We start from the raw sequence: 21,101 nt of genomic DNA on the forward strand, positions 1-21,101 counted from the left end.
AACGTTTGTTTTTGGTTGCGGGAACGTTCCCTTAAGGTTATGGTTTTGGTTAGGTTTTGGTTCCCATGGAAAGTTTTCTTAACGTTCAGGGAACGTTAGTTTTTAGTTACATTTTGCAACCTTTAGGCAACGTTCCCCTAACGTTGCAACCTTTTTGAGTGAATCTAAATCAAGTGACTGCAAACCTTTTATATGCTACGTCATTAAATGGAGCTGGTTTAAATAAACATTTCAAAACCGCACTCAGAACAACCAAAAACAACCAAACGGGAACGTTGTGTGGAGGTACAGTGCAACCACAGGAGAACGTTTTAGTTGGTTGGTTCCCTTAACGTTTAGGGAACGTTATAACCCTGAGGGAACGTTCCCTAAACGTTAGTTTTTGGTTTGGTTCAAACTAACCTTTAGAGAACCATAAACTAACGTTCCCTAACGTTCCCTAAACGTTCTGTGTTAGTGGAGTAATCAGTAACATCAAATAAATGGGCATTTCTCTCTCTTAATGGAGGCAGTAATTGAATCTCATATCTTTGTACTGAACTGAAGCTATTAAAAGTATCCGTCACATCTGCTGTGGACAGATCTGCTGATAACAGCATCTATATACAGCTCAGTGCTGCACACATATACATATACAGTACCTTGCTCTTGTTGAGAGTGCATCCTGCTGTACTGATGTCTAAGCATTCTGTCAAGCACAAGCCCGATATTATAAAGGACTTTTCTGCATATTTTCCTACAAGTAGAAAACATAACAAACAATACTTTCATATGACTAATGATAAGATAAACAGAATGGGATGGTGGCAGGTAGACCTACAGTACAGTATGCAAAAAAACAAAAACATTCCCCAGAAGTAATGGCCCAAACCCAGAAGCTGAAAGTCCATAAAGCTTTGATAGTTAATAATCTATAGCCATTTTGTGTAACCTTTACTAAAATAGTTTGTTTTTAGATGATTTATGAATGACTAACTTCACAAAAAAGCGTTAAACAACAACAACAAACGATTTTAACATATTTATTCAGACACTATCCTTCACATGATTGACGCAGCCTATCATGCATTGTTGAGATTTATTACTAATTGTAAAGCTCGCACCCACCACTGTGAGTTGTATTCTCGTGTAGGGTGGTCTGCTTTGGCCACACGGAGGCTTTGTCATTGGTATACATTTATATATAAGGCTATTCTTGGTGCGCTCCCATCCTATTTATGTTCACTTCTTATGAAAAAAAGTGTTGGTCATTACTCTCTCCGTTCTCAGACTGTTGTCTTGTTTTCTGTCCCACATGTCAGTACTGAGCTGGGTAAAAAGGCCTTTGCTTATTCTGCTCCCTTTACATGGAATTTGCTGCAGAACAACTTAAAACTTAGTAAATTGATTCCTTTGAGTGTTTTTAAGTTAAGAATGAGATGCTTTGAGTTGGACTCCCTCACATGTCAATGTTTTCATTGAGATTTCATTGTAAGTGCATAATTGAATTTCATTTGTGTGTCTTTGTACGTATGTAATGATGTGATGTAATTTTGCTGCCTATCTTGGCCAGGTCTCCCTTGCAAAAGAGATTTTTAATCTCAATGGGTATTTCCTGGTTAAATAAAGGATAAAAAAAAAAAAAACCTATTAGTGCCCTAATGCATACCAGGTGATTAAACTGTGAAAATGTGCCCCAATAAATAACAAACACATTTGAGAATAAATGATGGTGATGGTTGTAACCCAAGAGGAAGGCTGTCCGCCTAACTGAACCTAGAGTTCACTCAGAATGGTTCTTGGCAGAAGACAGCACGGTTTGAGGCGTAAAAAAATTATTAGATCAGAGATGTTGCCAACCATGATCAGGCGTTTGTCCTAAACAAACAAACACAAAAGCAACCCGAAAATACCTCAGAATATCAATGTGTTTTTCCTCATAAAACCAACTTGAACAGGACGTGAAACCAAAGTAAAGGAATAAAATGTGCTTCTGTCACTCACCATTATATGTTGTGGCAGAGAGAGATAAGAAATACACAAATAAACATCAACAAACAGCATCTACTTCAGATTAAATACATCAGATCACAATCCAATGCAGAAGGAAGACAATAAAATAAAAGCCTGTTCCTGGTGTTGCATTGTACTACACAATATACCCAACATATCTGCATCAAACAAAAAGAAAACGGAAAAAAAAAAACAGCAAATAACTGTGCAAAATGTTTAAATAAAATATATAATAATATTGTGAAAATGTTCAAAAGCTTGGGGTTGGCTAGATGTTTTTAAAAAAATCCCTTATGCTCACCAAAGTTGCCTTTATTTGGTCAAAAATACAGTAAAAATGGTAATATTATAAAATATTATTACAATTTAAAATAACTGTTTTCTAATGTAATATATAAAATAAAATATAATTTATTCCTGTGATGGCAAAGCTGGATTTTCAGCATCTTTACTCCTGTCTTTAGTGTCACATGATCCCTTCAGAAATCCTTCTAATATGCTGATTTGGTGTTCAAAAGAACAGGATTTATTTTAAATACATTTATTTTTAACATTATAAATGACTTGTATGGTGTGTTTTTTTATCCATTTGGAAGCCAGGATATTCCAATAATATATCATTTTGTGTCCCATAAAAACGTTTTGGTGTTGAACGACATGAAAGTGAGCAAAGTTTAATATATGGAAGACATACCTTCCCTTTTCCCATCCATCCCATCCAGAAGGGGGCGGTAGTCTGTCTTCCCAACAGTCTCGCCCACTTTATCATCAAAGGTCTGTGCCTCCAACCCGGACACAAAATCCCTCTTCAGTAGGCTGTCCTGGGTTGCCTTAGATGCTCCGTCTTTGAAGGCATCACGTAAACTGAAGTCCATCCTCCTGTAGAAAAAAAATGAGGGGCAATCAGTCCAAACATAGCAGGCCTAGACCTTCTCAATTAAATACAGCTAAAAGTGCATGTACAGTATATGAAGACTTCAGATGCAAAAGCCTCCAAGTCCGTCTAAAGTTTTTGTTTAATATTACATTTTTTATCAGGCTCCTATGTATAGGTTTCTACCCAAGTACCGGCATTTCTGAATAAGCTGAGGCTGCGATTTAGTGAGTTTAAAGTGAAACTCTTTGATGAACTTATACTATGTGTGGAGAGCATTCACTCAATATTATTATCTCATTTTTGACAGAGGTGGCTTTTAGAGGCTTTTGCATCGGAGGTCTTCATATACTCTCTAATACATCTTGCCCTAGATGGTGCAATAAAAAATGTGGCCTATGTTTGATCCCAACATCTATTAGTTAACAGATAACAATTCATATCTTCAAATCAGTGCCCAATTTATGCTACACTCAGAGGGGTCATGCATTCAAAGAACTCTCGTATGGAGGCTTACAACATGTAAATGTGGCAGATGTTCAGACCTAGATAAATCTGATCATGCGTCTGCCCTGTGCACCATATATTAAGATCAACTGCCATTTTAAAGAATGTGGCTGCATGCCAAATGTACAGCTGTCATATAAGTTGCACTTTAACTTTATCCCAAGGTTACTTAAAACAATGATTTCCTTCTTCTATAAAGGCAGAACGTGAGAGAATATGCTTCCATAAAGCATGTGACACTATTGTGTACTGCGAGCATGTGAACCTGTGGGACATCAGGTGTCACGTAACGTAAAAACTAAAATTCAAGTTCTTGATTTGCTCAGATCTGTCCCTTTACACACAGTAAACTATGTATTGTGCATATAAACAGTGTCAGTGAGAGAAAATGAAGGAGGAAACGTCAGAAAGGGATAGTGAGAGAAAGAAAGGGATTGAGAGAGAGAGAGCTTCATTGTAAGAGCTTCAGTTTGTTTGCCATCGCATGAGTTTAACTGTGTCTCATTGTTTCTCTAGCTGCCACACTATCCACATTCAGAGAACTCAGATTAACACAATTACACACTGTCCTGTTCAACAAATGTCCAAAAAGGCCACAACACTGTTGCGTGACAAACACTCAAACCAAATCAAACCATCATGCATTTTGACTGCAGGGGGCAAATGAGTTAAGAGATGAACAAATCTCTACAGCGGTTTTGATCTATTCAGTTTAGACATTAATATGATTATGCAAGTCTGTTCAAGGCTAAACATGGGATTAAAATGCTGCTGCCCCCAAACCTACCCAGAATCCATCTCCTCCCCCTGAATCTTCCTCCCTCTCACTCTCTCCATTTTAGTGGTAGGTCTTTCCTATTCACTTTCATTACTTATCCACAGCTTTGTCTTTGTATTTCCTCCCTCCTCTTCTTGTCTTTCCCATCCCCCTGCATGTATATGGATGTAAAGTGTAATTCTGATGATATCCTGATGAATGGTAAGAGGCCCAGCTGGTCCAAAAAATGAAGAGATTAGAGGCAGTGTGATTCCCCCTCGTATTTGTCCCTGCTGACGTCTTACTGTACTCTAACACTTACTGTACTCAGCTGTTACTGTACAAGTGCACACAGTGATGTACAGTATGACATTAGACAGTAAGAGCATAAAAAAGCCTTGAAATGACAGGAATGATTGTGCAACATCACATTCAGTTTTGTTGATATTTGTGGGCATATTTTCCTTAGAAACAAAGAATGATCTGATTTACTATTTCAGTATTATTTATTTACTTTTATAGTATTCATTAAATTTTTGAAGTAGCTTTTATTTTTTATAATTTCATTTTCATTTTAGTTTAAGTTTCAGTGATTTGTTTGTAATTGTGATTTATTTTTTATTTTAGCTTTATTTTTTTATTAATTTAGTTTTAGATTTAGTCATTTTAATTCTTCTTAAAGTTATTCATTTCAATTAGCTGCCAAGGCAACATTCCTAATGTTCGTTTTCATTTTTTAAAAAGTTTTTTTTTAAAGGACTTTTAATAGTTTTATTTTCATTTGACAGTAACATCACTGTTGCTTATTTATTTATTCAAAAAAGGAAAAAAGACCAAACATTAGTTTTTCAGAGAGAATAAAACATGTCATATGGCAGGTCATACGGTGCAGTCTCCTTATAGGCTTATTCATCAGACCATGGCAAATGAGACACAGGTACATCCCTGCACTTTTACCGCTCTGACTCTGACACGGCCCTGTGTCCTGCTGTGATTCAGCAGTTTTTCTCTGTGCCATGCATGATGTCACCAGCCCTGGCACAGAGTGGCATCACTTTCTGTTTAGGAGGGACACTCTTGTTCACTTATTCATTCATTTGAGTCAAGAGGCCTGAACACTGTGGGCGGGTGTAAATGTGTATGTATTTATGTATGTATTGTGTATGTAAGTCTGAGACTATTGAACATCTTTGTACACATTAATACATTTAATAAATTAAAATGAAGAATAAATATGAAAGATTCTGTACTATTTTAGGTCACTGATCGTGTATGTAAGTGGCACTGACTCTTTGTATAGTTCCAGTATCATGCTGGAGAACACAATCATCAGGTTTGACACAAATCAACGCAAACTCTGAATCAACATGCACCAATTCTACATTTTTCTACATGTCATAATCATTTGCTAACAAACAAGTATTCAATACTTCAATGAGCTCATTGTTTCTGCCTTTTAAATTAATACATTTTTAGCTAACTGTAATTTTGTATATGTACATTTCTGAAATAGACAGTTACCTCTGATAACAGATCACTCTAAATTGTAATGTGGACTCATGCATTTTCTTAGCCTGGTTAAAACCAGAACATTCTCAGTTGTAACTGAGTTATGGTCTGGCAAAGCGTCATAGACAAATCATTTCCAGAGGGGCGTCACCAACGGACGTCGCGGGTAGACCTAAAACCAATCAGAGCGATGAAGGAGATGACGTATGCAGAGCGACGGAGAAACATCTCCGAGCGTTGTTCTTTGCTCGGTCTTTAACAAAAAGGAAACGATCAAATCGCTTTAAACAAGCGATTCGAACGAGTGATGTTCAACGGCGGCATCCATCTTTGTAATGTAGGCTACAAAATCTGCTTCAAAATCCCAGCGCTGTCGTCATCATGTAAAGCCCGCCCCAACGTTTCTGATTGGTGCCTCGATTTCGACGGATTGGAAATGGGCTTGAATGAGTTCTTTGCCAGACTAACTTTCAGAGCAAATCTAAATTTGTCGGAAGTTGTCTGGGTTTTCCCAGGCTAGCATTTTCTGTAAAGCTGCTTTGAAACGATGTGTATTGTGAAAGGCGCAATACAAATAAATGTGAACTGAACTGAACAAACGGAAAAGTTCATGGAGCTCGACTTCTGCTGTTTTGAAACCTAGCAAGCGATTTTGCGTTTAAAAGACGTCTAATAACCGTCCAAACACAGCCCTGACGTCTAGGCTAAGACAAGACAAAATTTGGGCAGTCAGTGAAAATTTAATAGACGTCTAACCATAGCCCAAGAATAGAGGCACAGGCTACACATAGAACATGTCAAAGAAATTAAACCAAACAACTTGTAATCACTGTTGACTTTGCTTATATGATGGAATATCATATAAGTTATTTTATGCAAGTTATTTTGGCAAAAACGACATGTAACTAAATTCAAGGTTGTTTTGGCTGGAAGTGGGTAACTCATAGCCAGCCTATATCGGGTCTATAGTTAACCGAGATAGTGAAATGGTGAAATTCCTTGCTGGGAAGGAATAGGACTACTGCACCCAAATCATTTTTTCACCTTCATGTCGTTCCAGACCTGTATGACTTTCTTTCTTCTGTGGCACATAAAGAAGATATTTGGAGGAATTTCCCTTTTTTTCCATAAAATAAGAGGGTCAAAGGGTTTCAGTTGTCTTTGGTTCACAACGTTCTTCAAAATATCTTATTTTGTCCTCAACAGAAGAAAGACATGCATAACATTTTGGAACAACATGAGGGAAAGTATACAGTGATGACAGGTTTTTTTGGTGAAGTATAAAGAGAGAGAGAGAAACCAAATACTGAGACATCCTGAAATTCATGTGAATTTTTAAATTCAAATTGTTTGAGCAAACATCTGTGTAACCACAGAGATTCAACAATGAACCAGATACATCTCTTCAAATGGCGCTCAAAACAAATGGTCCAAAATCGAAACAGATTCTGACAGAAGCACACGCTGTCCTCGTGCGGTTTAAAGGAGAACGGCGAGCTCACAAGAGTTTTTGAGCAGAGACCGGGCTGGTATTTGGCAACCATTTGTGTTGCTGTGTAAACGCTGTATTCCAAACATTCCTGTATGAATGCACACAGAACGTGGGATGAGGGTCTGGCTCAATGTGTTCCATTGTGTGCCAAAGCCACTGAGCATGCGGCTACTTGCTGCCACTCATTGTGACAGGGTTTATGTATCTGCGGCACCACCAATCTCTGTCTATCTCTTAGTTATTCTGAGTAAAAATGAAGCATCCAAAAATAAAGCACCTCCAACTGTCAAACTGATGTCAGTCAGACTGGAGTATCAGGTAACCTTAGTCTACTGGAGCCATCAACAATAATGATATATGATGTTTTTTTTCATTTTACTGAATGGTAAAGACAAAGTATGATCTTGTATATTTCTCACCCCAATACTGTAATCAGCTTACATCATCATCCTAAAATGGGGAGAGTGCTATTGGCCTGCCCATGGTCACAGCATAACAACGGAGGGGAGGTGTCTGTGCGGATTAGAGTCAGAGGCCATCAGTGAGGGGAATGGGGATTATGTATGACGGGACGCAGGGCATCACAACAGGCCAGCAAGTCCTGACTTGGCACCCCAGAATCACGGCAGTCCAGAAACCACATGCCATCTTACTGAGCTTCCCTTTCCCAGCGACATATGATGACACAGTGGGTTCACCCCAGTTCATTTACATTTTTTCATTTTACTGAATGGTAAAGGTTGTATATGTTTTATTTTATATTTTATTTCATTCTCTTCTCAGTCGTATGAGAAAATATTTCTGAAGAGTTTAGACAAGATGACAAGGTCAAAAAAAAAAAAATGTTGTTACATTCACAATGGATCACAGAAAAAACGCTTTGTATACTCTTTCTTTTTTTTTGCGATGACAGTGTAAGTGTAAATGTATCATGTATCAAATAAGTTAGATGAGATGATGATACACTTTTGAACAAGGTTAGCCACTGCATTTCAAACAGCCAAACATATTTTTACTGCACTGTGGAAATAGTTTTTAAAAATAGCTTTATTGAAATGTTGATCTATAAATAGTGACAATACTGTAAAAAAAAAAAAGAAGGTGTCTCACTGCTGTAAAATTGTATCACATCTGTTTATGGTGCCCAAGCTGCTTTTTTGGACATGGTAGCTAGTTTGTTACTAGTTTAACATGGTCTACAAGCTCTAACCAGTTTTATCAAGGTCTATCAGCTTGATCCTAACCCAGCTAAGCTATTATTCATTAAATATTATCCAGATTTAAAATTTTGCAGTTAAGGTATGATGATAAATGATCAAAATCCATTCAATATGGATTGCAATGCACAATAGTTTAGAGTAAGTGATTTTATATTTGTAGAGGCTTATGTTTAAGAATAACATTCTCATTTACCAGTGGATTTTTCATGTGCTTCCTGGGATTATTTACATGATGAAGCATGATCACACCCACTATGAAAATATTTGCTGAATGACAACGACCTTTGTTGCATTAATCACCATTACATTTGATCATCTCCTGATATTTAAATGCTAATTAATCTTTTAACATATCCGTCTCAGCTTACCTGACACCACACTTTTACCGGCCTCACCCATACAAAAATAATTAAATACAACGGACAAGAATACAAACCCAAGAGGGACACCTCCTTGTCCTTCACACTTGGTTTAACTGAATAAACACTACTGTGACATTTGTTCATGACCTGTATGCAAAGTAAACAAAGCCAGTCACAGTGCAAAGAAGGAGAAATATATAGGCATGCATTAACTGAATAAGGAATTATTCAAATTTAAGGGGGGGGGGGGGGGGGGGGGGGGGGGGGTATGGGGGTGTGGTCAAAGTGTTCCTCTGTCCCTCTGTAATGCAACCATTCGGAATATCAAATGAGAAAACGTGCACATGAAAGCAGAGTTATGTCTCATAACACAAATTAACCTGTCCCACAATGCCAGGTGTCCATACATGACCCTCGGTTTCGGATCGTGTGTTTAATCTCAATTGCATTTTACAGTATGACGCATGTCCATGAAGCATGTTTAAGAGATGCACTGCAGAGAGCCGAGCACGCGATGCACAGGCACTGAACGCGCTACATTGCCAGTATGGATGAAAACAATGCGATGAGACGCGACGAACTAGAACGCGCCCATTATAATCAAAACCAGCTTCATTTATCAGAACTGACTCGTTCTGTTTTTTTTCGCGCCGTCGTTTGCAGTTTATGGGGTGTAAAGCTTAAATCGTCCTTTATAAGGAACCTTTCACGATTTCATCATTCCAAAATGTTCACATTGTTAAAACAATATGTGGCACTGCTGAAGTTATGTAACTGTAGTAGCTTTTTATAGAGGTTTGCTGCGGAGGACACCTGTCCAGAGCATCCTAACTGCGGCAGTGCCTAAACAAAGAAATCTCGCCAGGTCGACAAATTTTTGAACGTTTGGAAACTAGAGAGCGATTAGTCATAGCCTCTCTGTTGTTATATCGCATCATTATCTCGCGTGTGTATAACAATAACTAACGCCTGTCATCCAGGGACTGCGACTGAATCAAAATCTAAGCGTGCACGCCGATTCGTGGTCAATTTTTGTCTCCATTACGGTTAGCCTTTCTTAATGCACATATGCCTTGATTGTATTCCTATAGTGAAGCGGTAAAATGTGAGGACTAATCACAATGTCAAAGTGCACTTACCCGTTGTTGTTGTTGTTTTTAAAATTCAGTACTCTGTAGTGTTGGCCGATGTGCACAGTCAGATCCGCCCTCTCGTACAGTGCGCCTCTGTGATCGCAGGCGACGCCCCGCCCCTTATTCTCCTTGACCAATCACAATTCAGGAAATTTGTACTCTAGTCTAGCCAGCCAAAGCAGCACTATGCTCTTGCATCCTGAGCATCCTCTCGTTCCTTACATGCGTCCCCCCACCATTATTGATGGACAGCCAATGGATACAATGAGTATGTTGATGGCATATGAGAGACAGGCAGTTTCGCCAATCAATAGCCTACATCAACAGCAAAGCACTAAACTGGCACTCAATAGACCTATTTGGGCATCAGACAGCGCAGTTGACATTGTATCGAGAAACATTAGATTGTCCTATGTGAGACGTTATACCTTTGTAGTTTCCATGCAGGCCTTTATGGGAAGATTCATTTGAAAATCCCCTGAATGTAACTTCATACATTTATGACACCCTTATAAAAATAGGCTGCGAAAAGGGCATGTGTTGTGGAAGTAGGGAATTCCTCTATTGTGCTGTTTGGAGCGCAGTTGAAGCGTTAATATAAAACATATAACAATAATAGGCTTAGTATAGGCCCTTTTTTTAAGAGGGTGTTTCTCATTCGGCTGGTTTCCCATTACACTCAACCCGTGTTTCCTTTCAGGACAGGAGCTGAATAAACAGTTCAATGAATTGTCTCTCTACTCTATCTTATTAGATAGAGCAGGCTAATGGTCTTAACCCTCATGTGGTGTTCAAAACCCCATAACACCTGTGGTCTTCCCGGGTCAAAATGACCGGCCTATAAAAAATAGCTTAGAAATCACTCATTATACCATATTTTCACCCAATCTTGGATTCAATCTTTTTGTCAACTTGTTCTCTTTCAATTAGGACTGGTTTTATATTTCTATTTGCATCTGATTAATCGTGGGCCTCATTTATCTAAGAGTAGGCATCTCATTTTATTTGTAAAAAAAGCATTATTTTGGAATATTTTTGAATAATTTTGGAAATATTAAATAAAATATTTTAAAAAGTTGGCAGTGTTGATCACACTAGTCTACTTTAATGTTTCATCAGTAAGTTTGTTTTGAAAAACTTTTATTTTGTAATAAATGGCACATAGTCACACTTGTGCCTATAAAAAATAGCTTATAAATCACTCATTATACCATATTTTCACCCAATCTTGGATTCAATCTTTTTGTCAACTTGTTCTCTTTCAATTAGGACTAGTTTTGTATTTAATTTTCAAACAGTTTAATTGTAGGAGTCATTTATCCGAGCTTATGCACTTCAGTTTTTGAGTGAAAAAAGCATTATTTCTTAATAATTTTGGCAATATTGAGTAAAATATGAAAAAAAATTGCACTGTTGATCACACTTGTCTACTTTAATATTTAATGACACCGTTTGTTTTGAAATGTGTGGGTTATTTTGCACAAAATGACACAGAGTCACACTTGTGGTGTTCCCGGTCATTGAAAGTGAATGGGGGAGACTAAAAATTAGAGGAAAAATGTAGTTGTCAGGAGCATGTTCATGTTCATGTTCACATATGTACATGTGTGCTTGAAGACATAGAGCCCTTGGACATGTGCATGCGTGGATACATGCACGCACACACACACACAAACTATTTTCTGAATGACACATTCTTTTTCACAGAAATTGATCCTACCCTGAACTGCATCTAATATCCATTCATCTATCTGACATTATCACACACACACACACACACACACTTAAAGTAGACTAGTGTGATCAACAGTACCAATTAAAAAAAAAAAAAAAAAAAAAAATCCAAAATTATTCAAAAATAAAGTTTTTTTTTACTCAAAAAATGAGAGGCCCACGATTAATTAGATGCAAATGGAAATACAAAACCAGTCCTAATTGAAAGAGAACAAGTTGACAAAAAGATTGAATCCAAGATAGGGTGAAAATATGGTATAATGAGTGATTTATAAGTATTTTTTATAGGCCGGTCATTTTGACCCGGGAAGACCAAAAGTGTGACTAGCCATTTTTTACAAAAAAAAAGTTTTTCAAAACAAACTTCCTGGTGAAACATTAAAGTAGACTAGTGTGATCAACATGACTAATTTTCAACAAAAAAAAAAAAAAATTCTCTCCAAAATTATGATTTGTTTTTTTGTTTTTTTTTACTCAAAAAATTAGATGCCTACTCTTAGATAAATGAGGCCCATTAATCAGATGCAAATGAAAATACAAAACCAGTCCTAATTTAACGAGAACAAGTTGACAAAAAGATTGAATCCAAGATTTGGTGAAAATATGCTATAATGAGTGATTTATAAGCTATTTTTTATAGGCCGGTCATTTTGACCCAGGAAGACCACAAGTGTAACAAGGTAACAAACCCCCCCTAAAAAAGTACGAAAATTTTCAAAAAACATTTGAGTTGTATTTATACCCTTTGGGAACAAAGTCACTAAGTTTCAGTCCAATGCGATAACATTAACTAGTATTTTTGGGAAAAAGAAAATCTTCTCCGGGTCAAAATGACCCGAAGACCACATGAGGAGAAACATTGACAGGTTGAACTGTGTTTTTTGCATTATTGAATGAATGTGTTTCTATATTTGCAGCTTTAAGGGTTTAGGTGGGTCTTTTCCTGTGGGAAGGGTTTGTCTACGTTTCGGCCGAAGTATATCCTATTATAATTTACACAAAGTTATTTGTGTTTGCTTATACTCAGTGTTATTTGATGCTGAAAAGATATTTCAAAGGACGGTTACACTTTCGGTTGAGAGAAAAACAACCAGTATGAGCAGAACGATTCACTTCATTTTTAGACACTCATCAACTTTCTGTTTTAATTAAGCAGTACAATGGAAATTGGGCAGAGCCTGAGCATGACGTGGACTTTCAATTTGCCCTCTAGCTCTATAGATTGAATCCACTGACATAAATATCAGAGCCTTGAAAATGGATTTCACTAGCTTTTGCTGGCAGCAGCATTGCAGAGGTGGTGACATTTGAAAAAAGAAAAATGTCCTTTTTGACACCAGAGAAACAAGGAAAAGGAAGATGTTTTTCTTTCATTCAGTCAGATATGTTCTTTAATAAACTTCTATAGACTTGTGAATTTTGTGAATTCATTTATTCAATGTGAATGGGATTACAAGTTAATAGAAGGTCAAATGTGCACAATTATCAATTTATAGTAAGCTAACAATAAATATTCCTACTTAAGATTGCAATAAATTACATGTTATTACATTTGAACATTCCGAGCTACACTGTCTATATACCACATTCCCTATAAATATCTTTCTAGCACATTTATATATGTCTTACTACTGGATGTGCTTGGCATAAACCATGCGGCAACTGATTATATATGTATTATATATGTATATTACTAATTCTATTAGTGATATGCATTATATTCTAGATGGATTTTTAATCATAATCCGTCTAAATCACATTTTGACCCTTCGGCCAAACTGATGATTATATATTTAGAGTGATAAAATATTGTCATGGAAAAATCTGTGCAGTGGATATTTGAAAGAAATAAACACATGCTTTAATGTAAATTACTGGCATGTTATTCAGCAGGATTCGCCTGGATTAACTCACTCAGAGGTATTTGAGCTACTAGAGATTAGCTTGGGGTTCTTCCACCTGAGATACATTTTCTAAATCATACTCTGATGGGCCTTTCCAGTGTATTGCTACAGTATGTCCTTTTCTTCCAATAAACAAACAAACAAACAAACAATCATCAATTGAACTCAAAACCACACTGTTAAAAAACTGATATGCTAATACAAATCATTACATTTACACCTCAAAATAACAAGTGAACACTTTCTTAAAAGACAACATTTTCACTGAGAGGCTGGTAAAAACAAAGAGTCTCGTTAGACCAGCTAACACAAATGTACCAAACTACAGGGACATTAATGATGCCTCTACAATAGACTTTCTGAGGTAATCAATATGAACCTGAAGTAGAAGATCTTCAAAACATCCTGCCAACACTGTGGTGGTCCGTCAGGTTGTATGCATTGTTTTCCACTGAGATGGTGCAAAAAAGTTTCACTCTTAACACCTAGGATCAGAGTCATGTCTTTTTTGGATTGAGGAATCATCCTCTACCTGATGTTGCGCTGGCAATGACAGGCGTCTTGAACACTCGGAGGACTCCAAATCTGTCCTCGGACCAGCCTGTGGATGGTGAACAGTTCCAATGGGCTCTGCATCTATAAAACGATAACTACCTTGATCAACCATGACTGTTTGTTGGCGATCGGTGTGTGCTGTAAGATCACCAGATGCGTTCCCTGCATTGTGGCTCATGGTACGTGGCCATATCCCTGTATAAGCCCTACAAGGAGTCTCAAAGGAGGGCTGTAAGGAACAGTCCATTGCACCTGGCAGACTTTCACTGGACTTTATGGGACTGCCAGCAAAGTCGTGGGGATCAAGTATCTGGGAAAATCAAAGAGGATGAATTAATGATTGGAGTTTGTAGTGCCTATCATTCAATTCAATACAAATTGATGACTGTAATGCGAAAGTTCGTGAAATACCTCAGAGAGAATGGCTGGCGTTTCTGTCTCTAAAGGGTTGACAGGCTGGACCAGTTTCTGGCCTGGTTTGGGTGGATTTGGAGGTGCTTCTGTAGGGGACGTCACAGAGCTATAGGTTGGTGGAACCAGGACCATCTGCCTCTGAAGCAACTGCATTATGGCCCCAATGTCTGTTGACATACGCTTCTCCAATCTTTGAAAAAAACAAGACAACAAACACAGCTCAAAACATACCTATAATGAGTAAAGGACATCAAGATAACAACAATACTGTAGTTTGATCTCACCGCTGGAGCTGTCTATGCATCATTTCCAGTCTGTTCTCTACCTCAGTGCAATGACGATGGGTGACATTGTTCTGGACGGTATTGGAGGGAACCGAAGATGAGGGGAAAGACATGCTGTGGCTGGGTACTTCCTGGTACTGATGGCCATGACTGTCCCCCCAAAAGCTGAAGACGTTAGAAACCCCCGAAAGAGCTCCTAATTTAAATTAAGGGTAATGTCAAAATGATGCATTCACTGCAAGGGAAGATTTCACCCAAAAGTGAAAAATCAGACATTATTTATGTTGCTCCAAACCCACAAGATTTTCCTTCATTTCTGAAACACAAATGAAGATATTTTGAAGATTTCTGTCAGTCCATTTAAAGTACATTCATGTGTTCTGAAGAGACACAATCAATTTATGAACATATTTTATTTGGGCTTTGATTCACATACAAACAACATACATACAGCACATCAAATATGGCAAACAGAAGCTGAGCAGTGAGGTTTGTTCTCACGTCACACCAGCATGTTTGAGCTTCTTGATTACAATATTCAATACGTTTTAAGTGTGTTGTTTATAAGTAAATAAAAGCCGTCAAATCTATTCATTATAAGAAGCCATTCATAAAGTGCCTTGTGAAAGTATTCGTACCCCTTCATTCATTTCACATTTTGTTATGTTGCAAGCCTTATGTTAAACCCCTTTAAATAACTTTTTCACTTTCAATCTACACTTCATACACCATAACAACAAAGCAAAAAACAGATTTGTGATAACTGCAAATATATTAAAAATTAAAAGGTATTTTTTGGGTATGATGCAACAAGCTTTGCACATCTGCATTTGGGGATTTTCTGCCATTCTTCTCCTCAGATCCTCTAAAGCTCTGTCAGGTTGGATGGGAACCATCAAAGGACAGACATTTTCAGGTTTCTCCAGAGATGTTCGATTGGGTTCAAGCCCAGGCTCTGGCTGGGTCACTCAAGGACATTCAGAGTTGTCCATGAGCCACTCTTGCATTGTCTTAGCTGTGTGCTTAAGCTCATTGTCCTGTTTGAAGGTGAACCTTCAGCCCAGTCCGAGGTTCAGAATGCTCCAGGCTAGGTTTTCATTAATGTAAACTCTATATTTTGCTGTGTTGAGCTTTCCTTCTACTCTGACGAGTCCCCCAGTGACTGCCGCTGAAAAACACCCTTTCAGCATGATGTTTGCTACCACCACACTTAACAGTTGGGATGGTATTGTGCAGGTGATGAGGAGTGCCTGGTTTCCTCCATACATGATGCTTGGAACTAAGGTTCATCAGAGAAGAGAATATTGTTTCACACAGTCTAAGAGTCCTTTAGGTGCTTTTTTGTCAATTCCAAGTGGGTTTTCATGTGTCTTCACTGAGGAGAGGCTTTGAGTCTGGCCACTCTGCCAAAAAGCCCAGATTGGTGGTTTGTTGCAGTGGTTTGTCCTTCTGTAAGTTTCTCTTCTCTCATATCCATATGAGATCATGGAGCTCAACTAGAGTGACCACTAGCTTCTTGGTCACCACTCTAGCCTCCATTGATTGCTCATTTTGGCCAGGAGGCCAGTTCTAGGAAGAGTCCTGGTTGTTTCAAACTTGTTCCATTAAGGAGGCTACATGCTTCTGTGAACCTTCAATAATGAAGCAGAATATTTGTGTAGTCTTCCCCAGATCTGTGTCTTGACACAATCCTGTCTCTGAGCTCTACAGGCAGTTCTTTTGACCTCATAGCTTGTTTTGTTTTTTTCTCTGATATACATTTTTAGCTGTTAGACCTTTTATTGAGAGGTGTGTGCTTTTCCAAATCATACCCATTCAATTGTATTTGCCATTTGGTTAACCCCACTCGAAGTGTAGTGACATCTACAAGCGAAATAGGAATGCACCTGAGCTAAATTTCAAGTGTCCCAGAAAAGGTTATGAATACTTATGCAATGTAATTATGTAATTTGTGCTTTGTCATTATGGTGTATGAAGTGTAGATTGATGTGGAAAAAACATAAAATGCAGAAAGAATTAAGAGGTAATAATACTTTAGGTAGGCACTTTACAGTATATGGATTAAACCGCTTGATTCATATGAATTTCATTTGTAATCTCTTTATGAATTTTTTGAACCATAGAATTTTTGGGTGAACGGACCTTCATTGGAGGAACAGAAATTACCCAGGGTTCATTAAAAACATCTTTATTTCTGTTTCGAAGATGAAGGAAAGTCTAATGGGTTCGGAAAAAAATGTAGGTTAAGTAAATGATGACAGAATTTTCATTTTTTGTCTGAACTAAGCCTTTAAGTGAAAATTATTCCAATTATATTCAAATGAACATAAATGTTAGGATCTTTGTTATTTTATGGGGGTTTTTTTATGTCCAATTTTCTCAGCTAGGCAAGCTAATACATAATACTTATATAATACACCTTGTGTAAATTCGAAAGTAAGCCAGTTATATCAGGAAATATATTCTCAGAATCCTACCTGACAGCACGTTGAAAGAGTTACTGGTGTTGAGGTTCTTGTCCCTTTTAGCATTGCTTATGCTAGTGATATGGCTCTGAGAGCAGTCCACTATCATAGTGGGCCGTCGAGTGTCTTCCTCTTCATCACTGCTGGACTGGGAAGCAAAGATATCCGGCTCCCGATGAGCGGCTTGTCTGTCCTCGTGCTGTTTGCTTGGAACCAGAGTTTGGAGAGTCATCCTATTCAGTTTGTCTTCTGTCCACTCTGTATCTGCTACTAAGAGAAATTGCAGTAGTTAATGAAATCCAAGCATCTGGAAGAATCTATAAACTATCACACAGTGTTAGCTCTTACCTTGTGCGCTAGAGTTTCTTATGGAACGAAACAACAGCTTTGTTCTTCGCGTGTGAGGGTCAAGACAGCCATGGTCAGAATCATCAGGGTCACTGCTCGTTGACCCGGCTTTAGTGTTAGTCTGTTGAGGAGATAACAAATGGTTAAAAGCACACTTATTCGGGCATGTACTATAATGTAAACCTATTATCAAGTTACAGAGACATGTGCGAGATTACATCTCTCAAATTGAAGGTGATCTCCAGGTTGCTCCAGAAGTAATCTGAGAACTCTGGATACATGTCCAAGACTTCCAGTACATCATCTCTGTGGATTTTGTGCAGGTCACAGTACGTCAGTGCTCTCACATCAGAACTTGACTTTCCAGGACGTGCAAATAAGTTAATGGGCTCTCCGAATATATCATTCTTGCCTGAGGATAAGCAAAGGGAAGCGATATTGACCATAAGACTCATAATGAATCTTCCCTCAGTTGACAAACACTAAAAGCTTTGAATTCATAAAAGCATACTACCACACAATTCTCACTATTTTCCCCATATGAACAGTAAGAGTAATATGCTAGTATGTGGTATGCTATTTAAAATTCAGTCTTAGAAAACAGAAAAAAATATTTTGCATCAACAACAGATGGCGCTCCATGGCATTAAAAAACCCATAACAGAATAAATATAAACGTCCACAAGGTGGAGCTACACAACAACAGCTTTCTCCTTTGAATTCTCAGGATGAGTACTTGGGACTTTGTCTCGGAGTAAAATAAGAGAAAATAATACAATACAATAAAATAGTTTCACAATTTTATAAATCTAAAAGTACTCTAATGGTGGATAGAAAAAATATTGTGTCAATGTAATATAAAGTATATATATTTCCATACATGTATAATATTGTTATCAAATGGGTCTTTAAAGTTGAAAATACATATCTGCCTTTATATTTTAGGAAAGGGGTCAGAGTTAAAAGGGTTTTTTTGTCCATGGAATAAAAATATTGGAATATGCATATGATCACAATGTCAGTTTTTGTGACCCAAACTCTCTTCCTTTACCTAAAATGGCCACTACCACATCTCCCTTTAAGATCTCAATGGAGCCACGAGAAATGAAGTATAGCGCTGGAATCACATCGCCAGCATGGACCAAGGTGTCTCCTGGTGGGGCGTGTGTGGTCTTGAACTTCATAGCCAAAGCACGTAGGCAGCCTTTAGTGGAACCCTTGAAAGCTTTACAGTTCTGCAGCAATGTACGATTTAGATGCAAACAGATGTCTGCCTGTAAGCACTCTGGGAACCCCTTCAGCACCTGCAATGAGATAAAACAGGCTAATGTGATAAATGATACAGTGTAATGTGCCCTGTCATGTGTGTATGCAAGAATAAAGAGAGTGGGGAAAAAATAGAGTATGCCCAGGTGTTCACAAGGCATTCTGTATGTGACTCTCTGACTCACAGCATTCATGTCAATGCCGTTCGTGTAGGACCAAGCATGCTGAAAGTACTCCTCCAGTTTTTGCTTGAGTGGGTTTGGGATCTGGTGGAAACGGATAAATTCCCGAACCCGCAGCATCTGAGTGTGGTAACGTGCAGTGCCAGAGTACAGTCTCTGGATGATGGCTGACACATTTCCAAATATGCTAGCATACATCAGCGCTGTAAATAAAACAACAACAGGGAACATTTTATTTTAGAGCAAAGCTTTTTATTGCCCTCAGATTGACCAAAGATAAATATTTATCCACTTAATCTTCAAAATTCCACCAAATTTTACAACCAAGTCACTTAAGTATGATTAGTTGGGAGGTTTAATACTATCATTGGTTCTTCATCAGAAAATATTTGAATATTAATGATAAAAATTTAACATTGATAATTATATTATATTATATTATATTAGAATGATTTCTGAAGACTGTAAAAATTCAGCTTCGCTATCACAGGAACAAATTATATTTTAAAAATATATTAAAATAGAAAACATTTTGTTTTTGAGTTAATAAGATAAATGATCCAGTCATAGCGGGTTAAAGCTGTAAATCATACTAACATTCAATAATAAACACTAACCTCCAATAAGCATAACACAGATAGAAAAGATCTTCTCAGAATTGGTGTTTGGGGAGACGTTTCCAAAGCCCACGCTGGTGAGGCTACTGAAGGTGAAGTAGAGGGCAGTGACATATTTATCTTTAATCGAGGGTCCTGAGCCAGGTATCGACATATTATAAGGCTTCCCCAGATGATCACCCAAAGACTCAAGCCAACCGATCCGAGAATTACTGTTCCTCTCCACGTTCCCAATAGCATACCAGATGCAGGCCAGCCAGTGGGCGATAAGTGCAAAGGTGCACATGAGGAGAAAAAGCACCGCAGCTCCATACTCAGAATAACGATCGAGTTTACGTGCCACACGCACCAATCGCAGCAGCCGAGCAGTCTTCAGTAGGCCAATCAGAGTCGTTGTCTGCCAATACATGAAAATGATCAAAAGGTTATGAGATGGTTGTTAGCATCTATGACAGAATATTAAAGTCACCATAAAATCAAAATGTGCAATTCTTATTTTTTTTAATGGAATATAGCAGTATTTATTATAAATGGTTTAACCGTGCACATTTTTATTTATTTATTTATGTGCCCTCGTTATCTTTAATACAAATAACTTCTCCTCCCTCTTGCATCAACATCTCTCTTCAATGCGTTTTTTTTCTGTGCGAGGGCACTCACATGACATCACAGCAACAGCAAACCACAACCATCAAATCATTTCCCAATGGAAATATCAAGTCCCGCCCGACATTTTTTCTTGTTCGAGAAGCTGTTTCAGCTGTTGATATACTGCAAGTCACAATAGGGAAGTAAAAGGGTAACACTTTATTTTACGACCCGCAAACAACTGCGTAAGTACACCGAAATTACAGTGTACGTTTCTGTAATTATAGCGTACTTCCGCGTAGGTATAAGGGAACAATATGTTAAGTTTTGGGTAATAAAGGGGTAACAAGCAGATATACAACCTGTAAATAACTTCGTCAGTAAATCAAAATTACGGTGTACGTTTCTGTAATTATAGTGTACCTCCGTGTAGGTATAAGGGAACAATATGTTAAGTTTTGGGTTGGCTAATAAAGGGGTAACAAGCATATATACAAGCAAATTATTTATAATGTAATTATTTTAAAACTAACAGGTACCTATTATGTTAATATATTCCAGGCAAAAAATGTACGTCTGTTGTATATAAAAGTTATCATCACATTTCTGGCAAAATATGTTCTTGTGCAATTTTACAGGGTAATTTTGACATCTGTGGGTTGAAAATGAAACGTATATGGCTGTATGTAAGCACAGTATGATAAAAAATGAATTTATTTCTTACTAGATTAAATATTGTTAAATCAACCCACAGATGCCAAAATTAAATGTAAAATTGCACAAGAACATATTTTGCCAGAAATTTGATAACTTTTATACACAACAGACGTACAATTTTTGCCTGGAATATATTAACATAATAGGTACCTGTTAAAATAATTACATTATAAATAATTTG

General features: G+C 37.6%; 2 protein-coding genes across 11 annotated transcripts in view; both read right to left on the reverse strand.

The window, feature by feature from the left end:
• map4l (microtubule associated protein 4 like) overlaps nt 1-9,977 on the reverse strand; it is a 47,137-nt gene extending 37,160 nt beyond the window's left edge. For 7 of the 9 annotated variants that reach the window (XM_056235417.1, XM_056235415.1, XM_056235411.1 and 4 more), the window contains exons 1-2: nt 9,853-9,960; nt 2,687-2,868 (exon numbers count right to left, since the gene is read on the reverse strand). In XM_056235417.1, the coding sequence (XP_056091392.1) occupies nt 2,687-2,867 (181 nt within the window). In that variant the 5' untranslated portion in view covers nt 2,868; nt 9,853-9,960. Of the gene's footprint in view, nt 1-2,686; nt 2,872-9,852 lie in introns of all 9 variants that reach the window. The other 2 variants (XM_056235416.1, XM_056235408.1) reach the window with 2 other exon arrangements.
• A 3,799-nt stretch (nt 9,978-13,776) lies between these two features.
• Nucleotides 13,777-21,101, reverse strand: part of kcnh2a (potassium voltage-gated channel, subfamily H (eag-related), member 2a) — a 40,293-nt gene continuing 32,968 nt past the window's right edge. The window contains exons 7-15 of one of the 2 annotated variants that reach the window (XM_056235451.1): nt 19,616-20,012; nt 19,002-19,201; nt 18,602-18,854; nt 17,769-17,962; nt 17,551-17,671; nt 17,215-17,469; nt 14,738-14,933; nt 14,451-14,643; nt 13,777-14,349 (exon numbers count right to left, since the gene is read on the reverse strand). In XM_056235451.1, the coding sequence (XP_056091426.1) occupies nt 13,963-14,349; nt 14,451-14,643; nt 14,738-14,933; nt 17,215-17,469; nt 17,551-17,671; nt 17,769-17,962; nt 18,602-18,854; nt 19,002-19,201; nt 19,616-20,012 (2,196 nt within the window). In that variant the 3' untranslated portion in view covers nt 13,777-13,962. Of the gene's footprint in view, nt 14,350-14,450; nt 14,644-14,737; nt 14,934-17,214; nt 17,473-17,550; nt 17,672-17,768; nt 17,963-18,601; nt 18,855-19,001; nt 19,202-19,615; nt 20,013-21,101 lie in introns of both variants that reach the window. The other variant, XM_056235450.1, reaches the window with a different exon arrangement.

Source organism: Rhinichthys klamathensis, unplaced genomic scaffold (genome assembly GCF_029890125.1).
Source record: "Rhinichthys klamathensis goyatoka isolate OS25496 unplaced genomic scaffold, OSU_Roscu_1.1 h1tg000422l_1, whole genome shotgun sequence".
Lineage (NCBI taxonomy): Eukaryota > Metazoa > Chordata > Actinopteri > Cypriniformes > Leuciscidae > Rhinichthys > Rhinichthys klamathensis.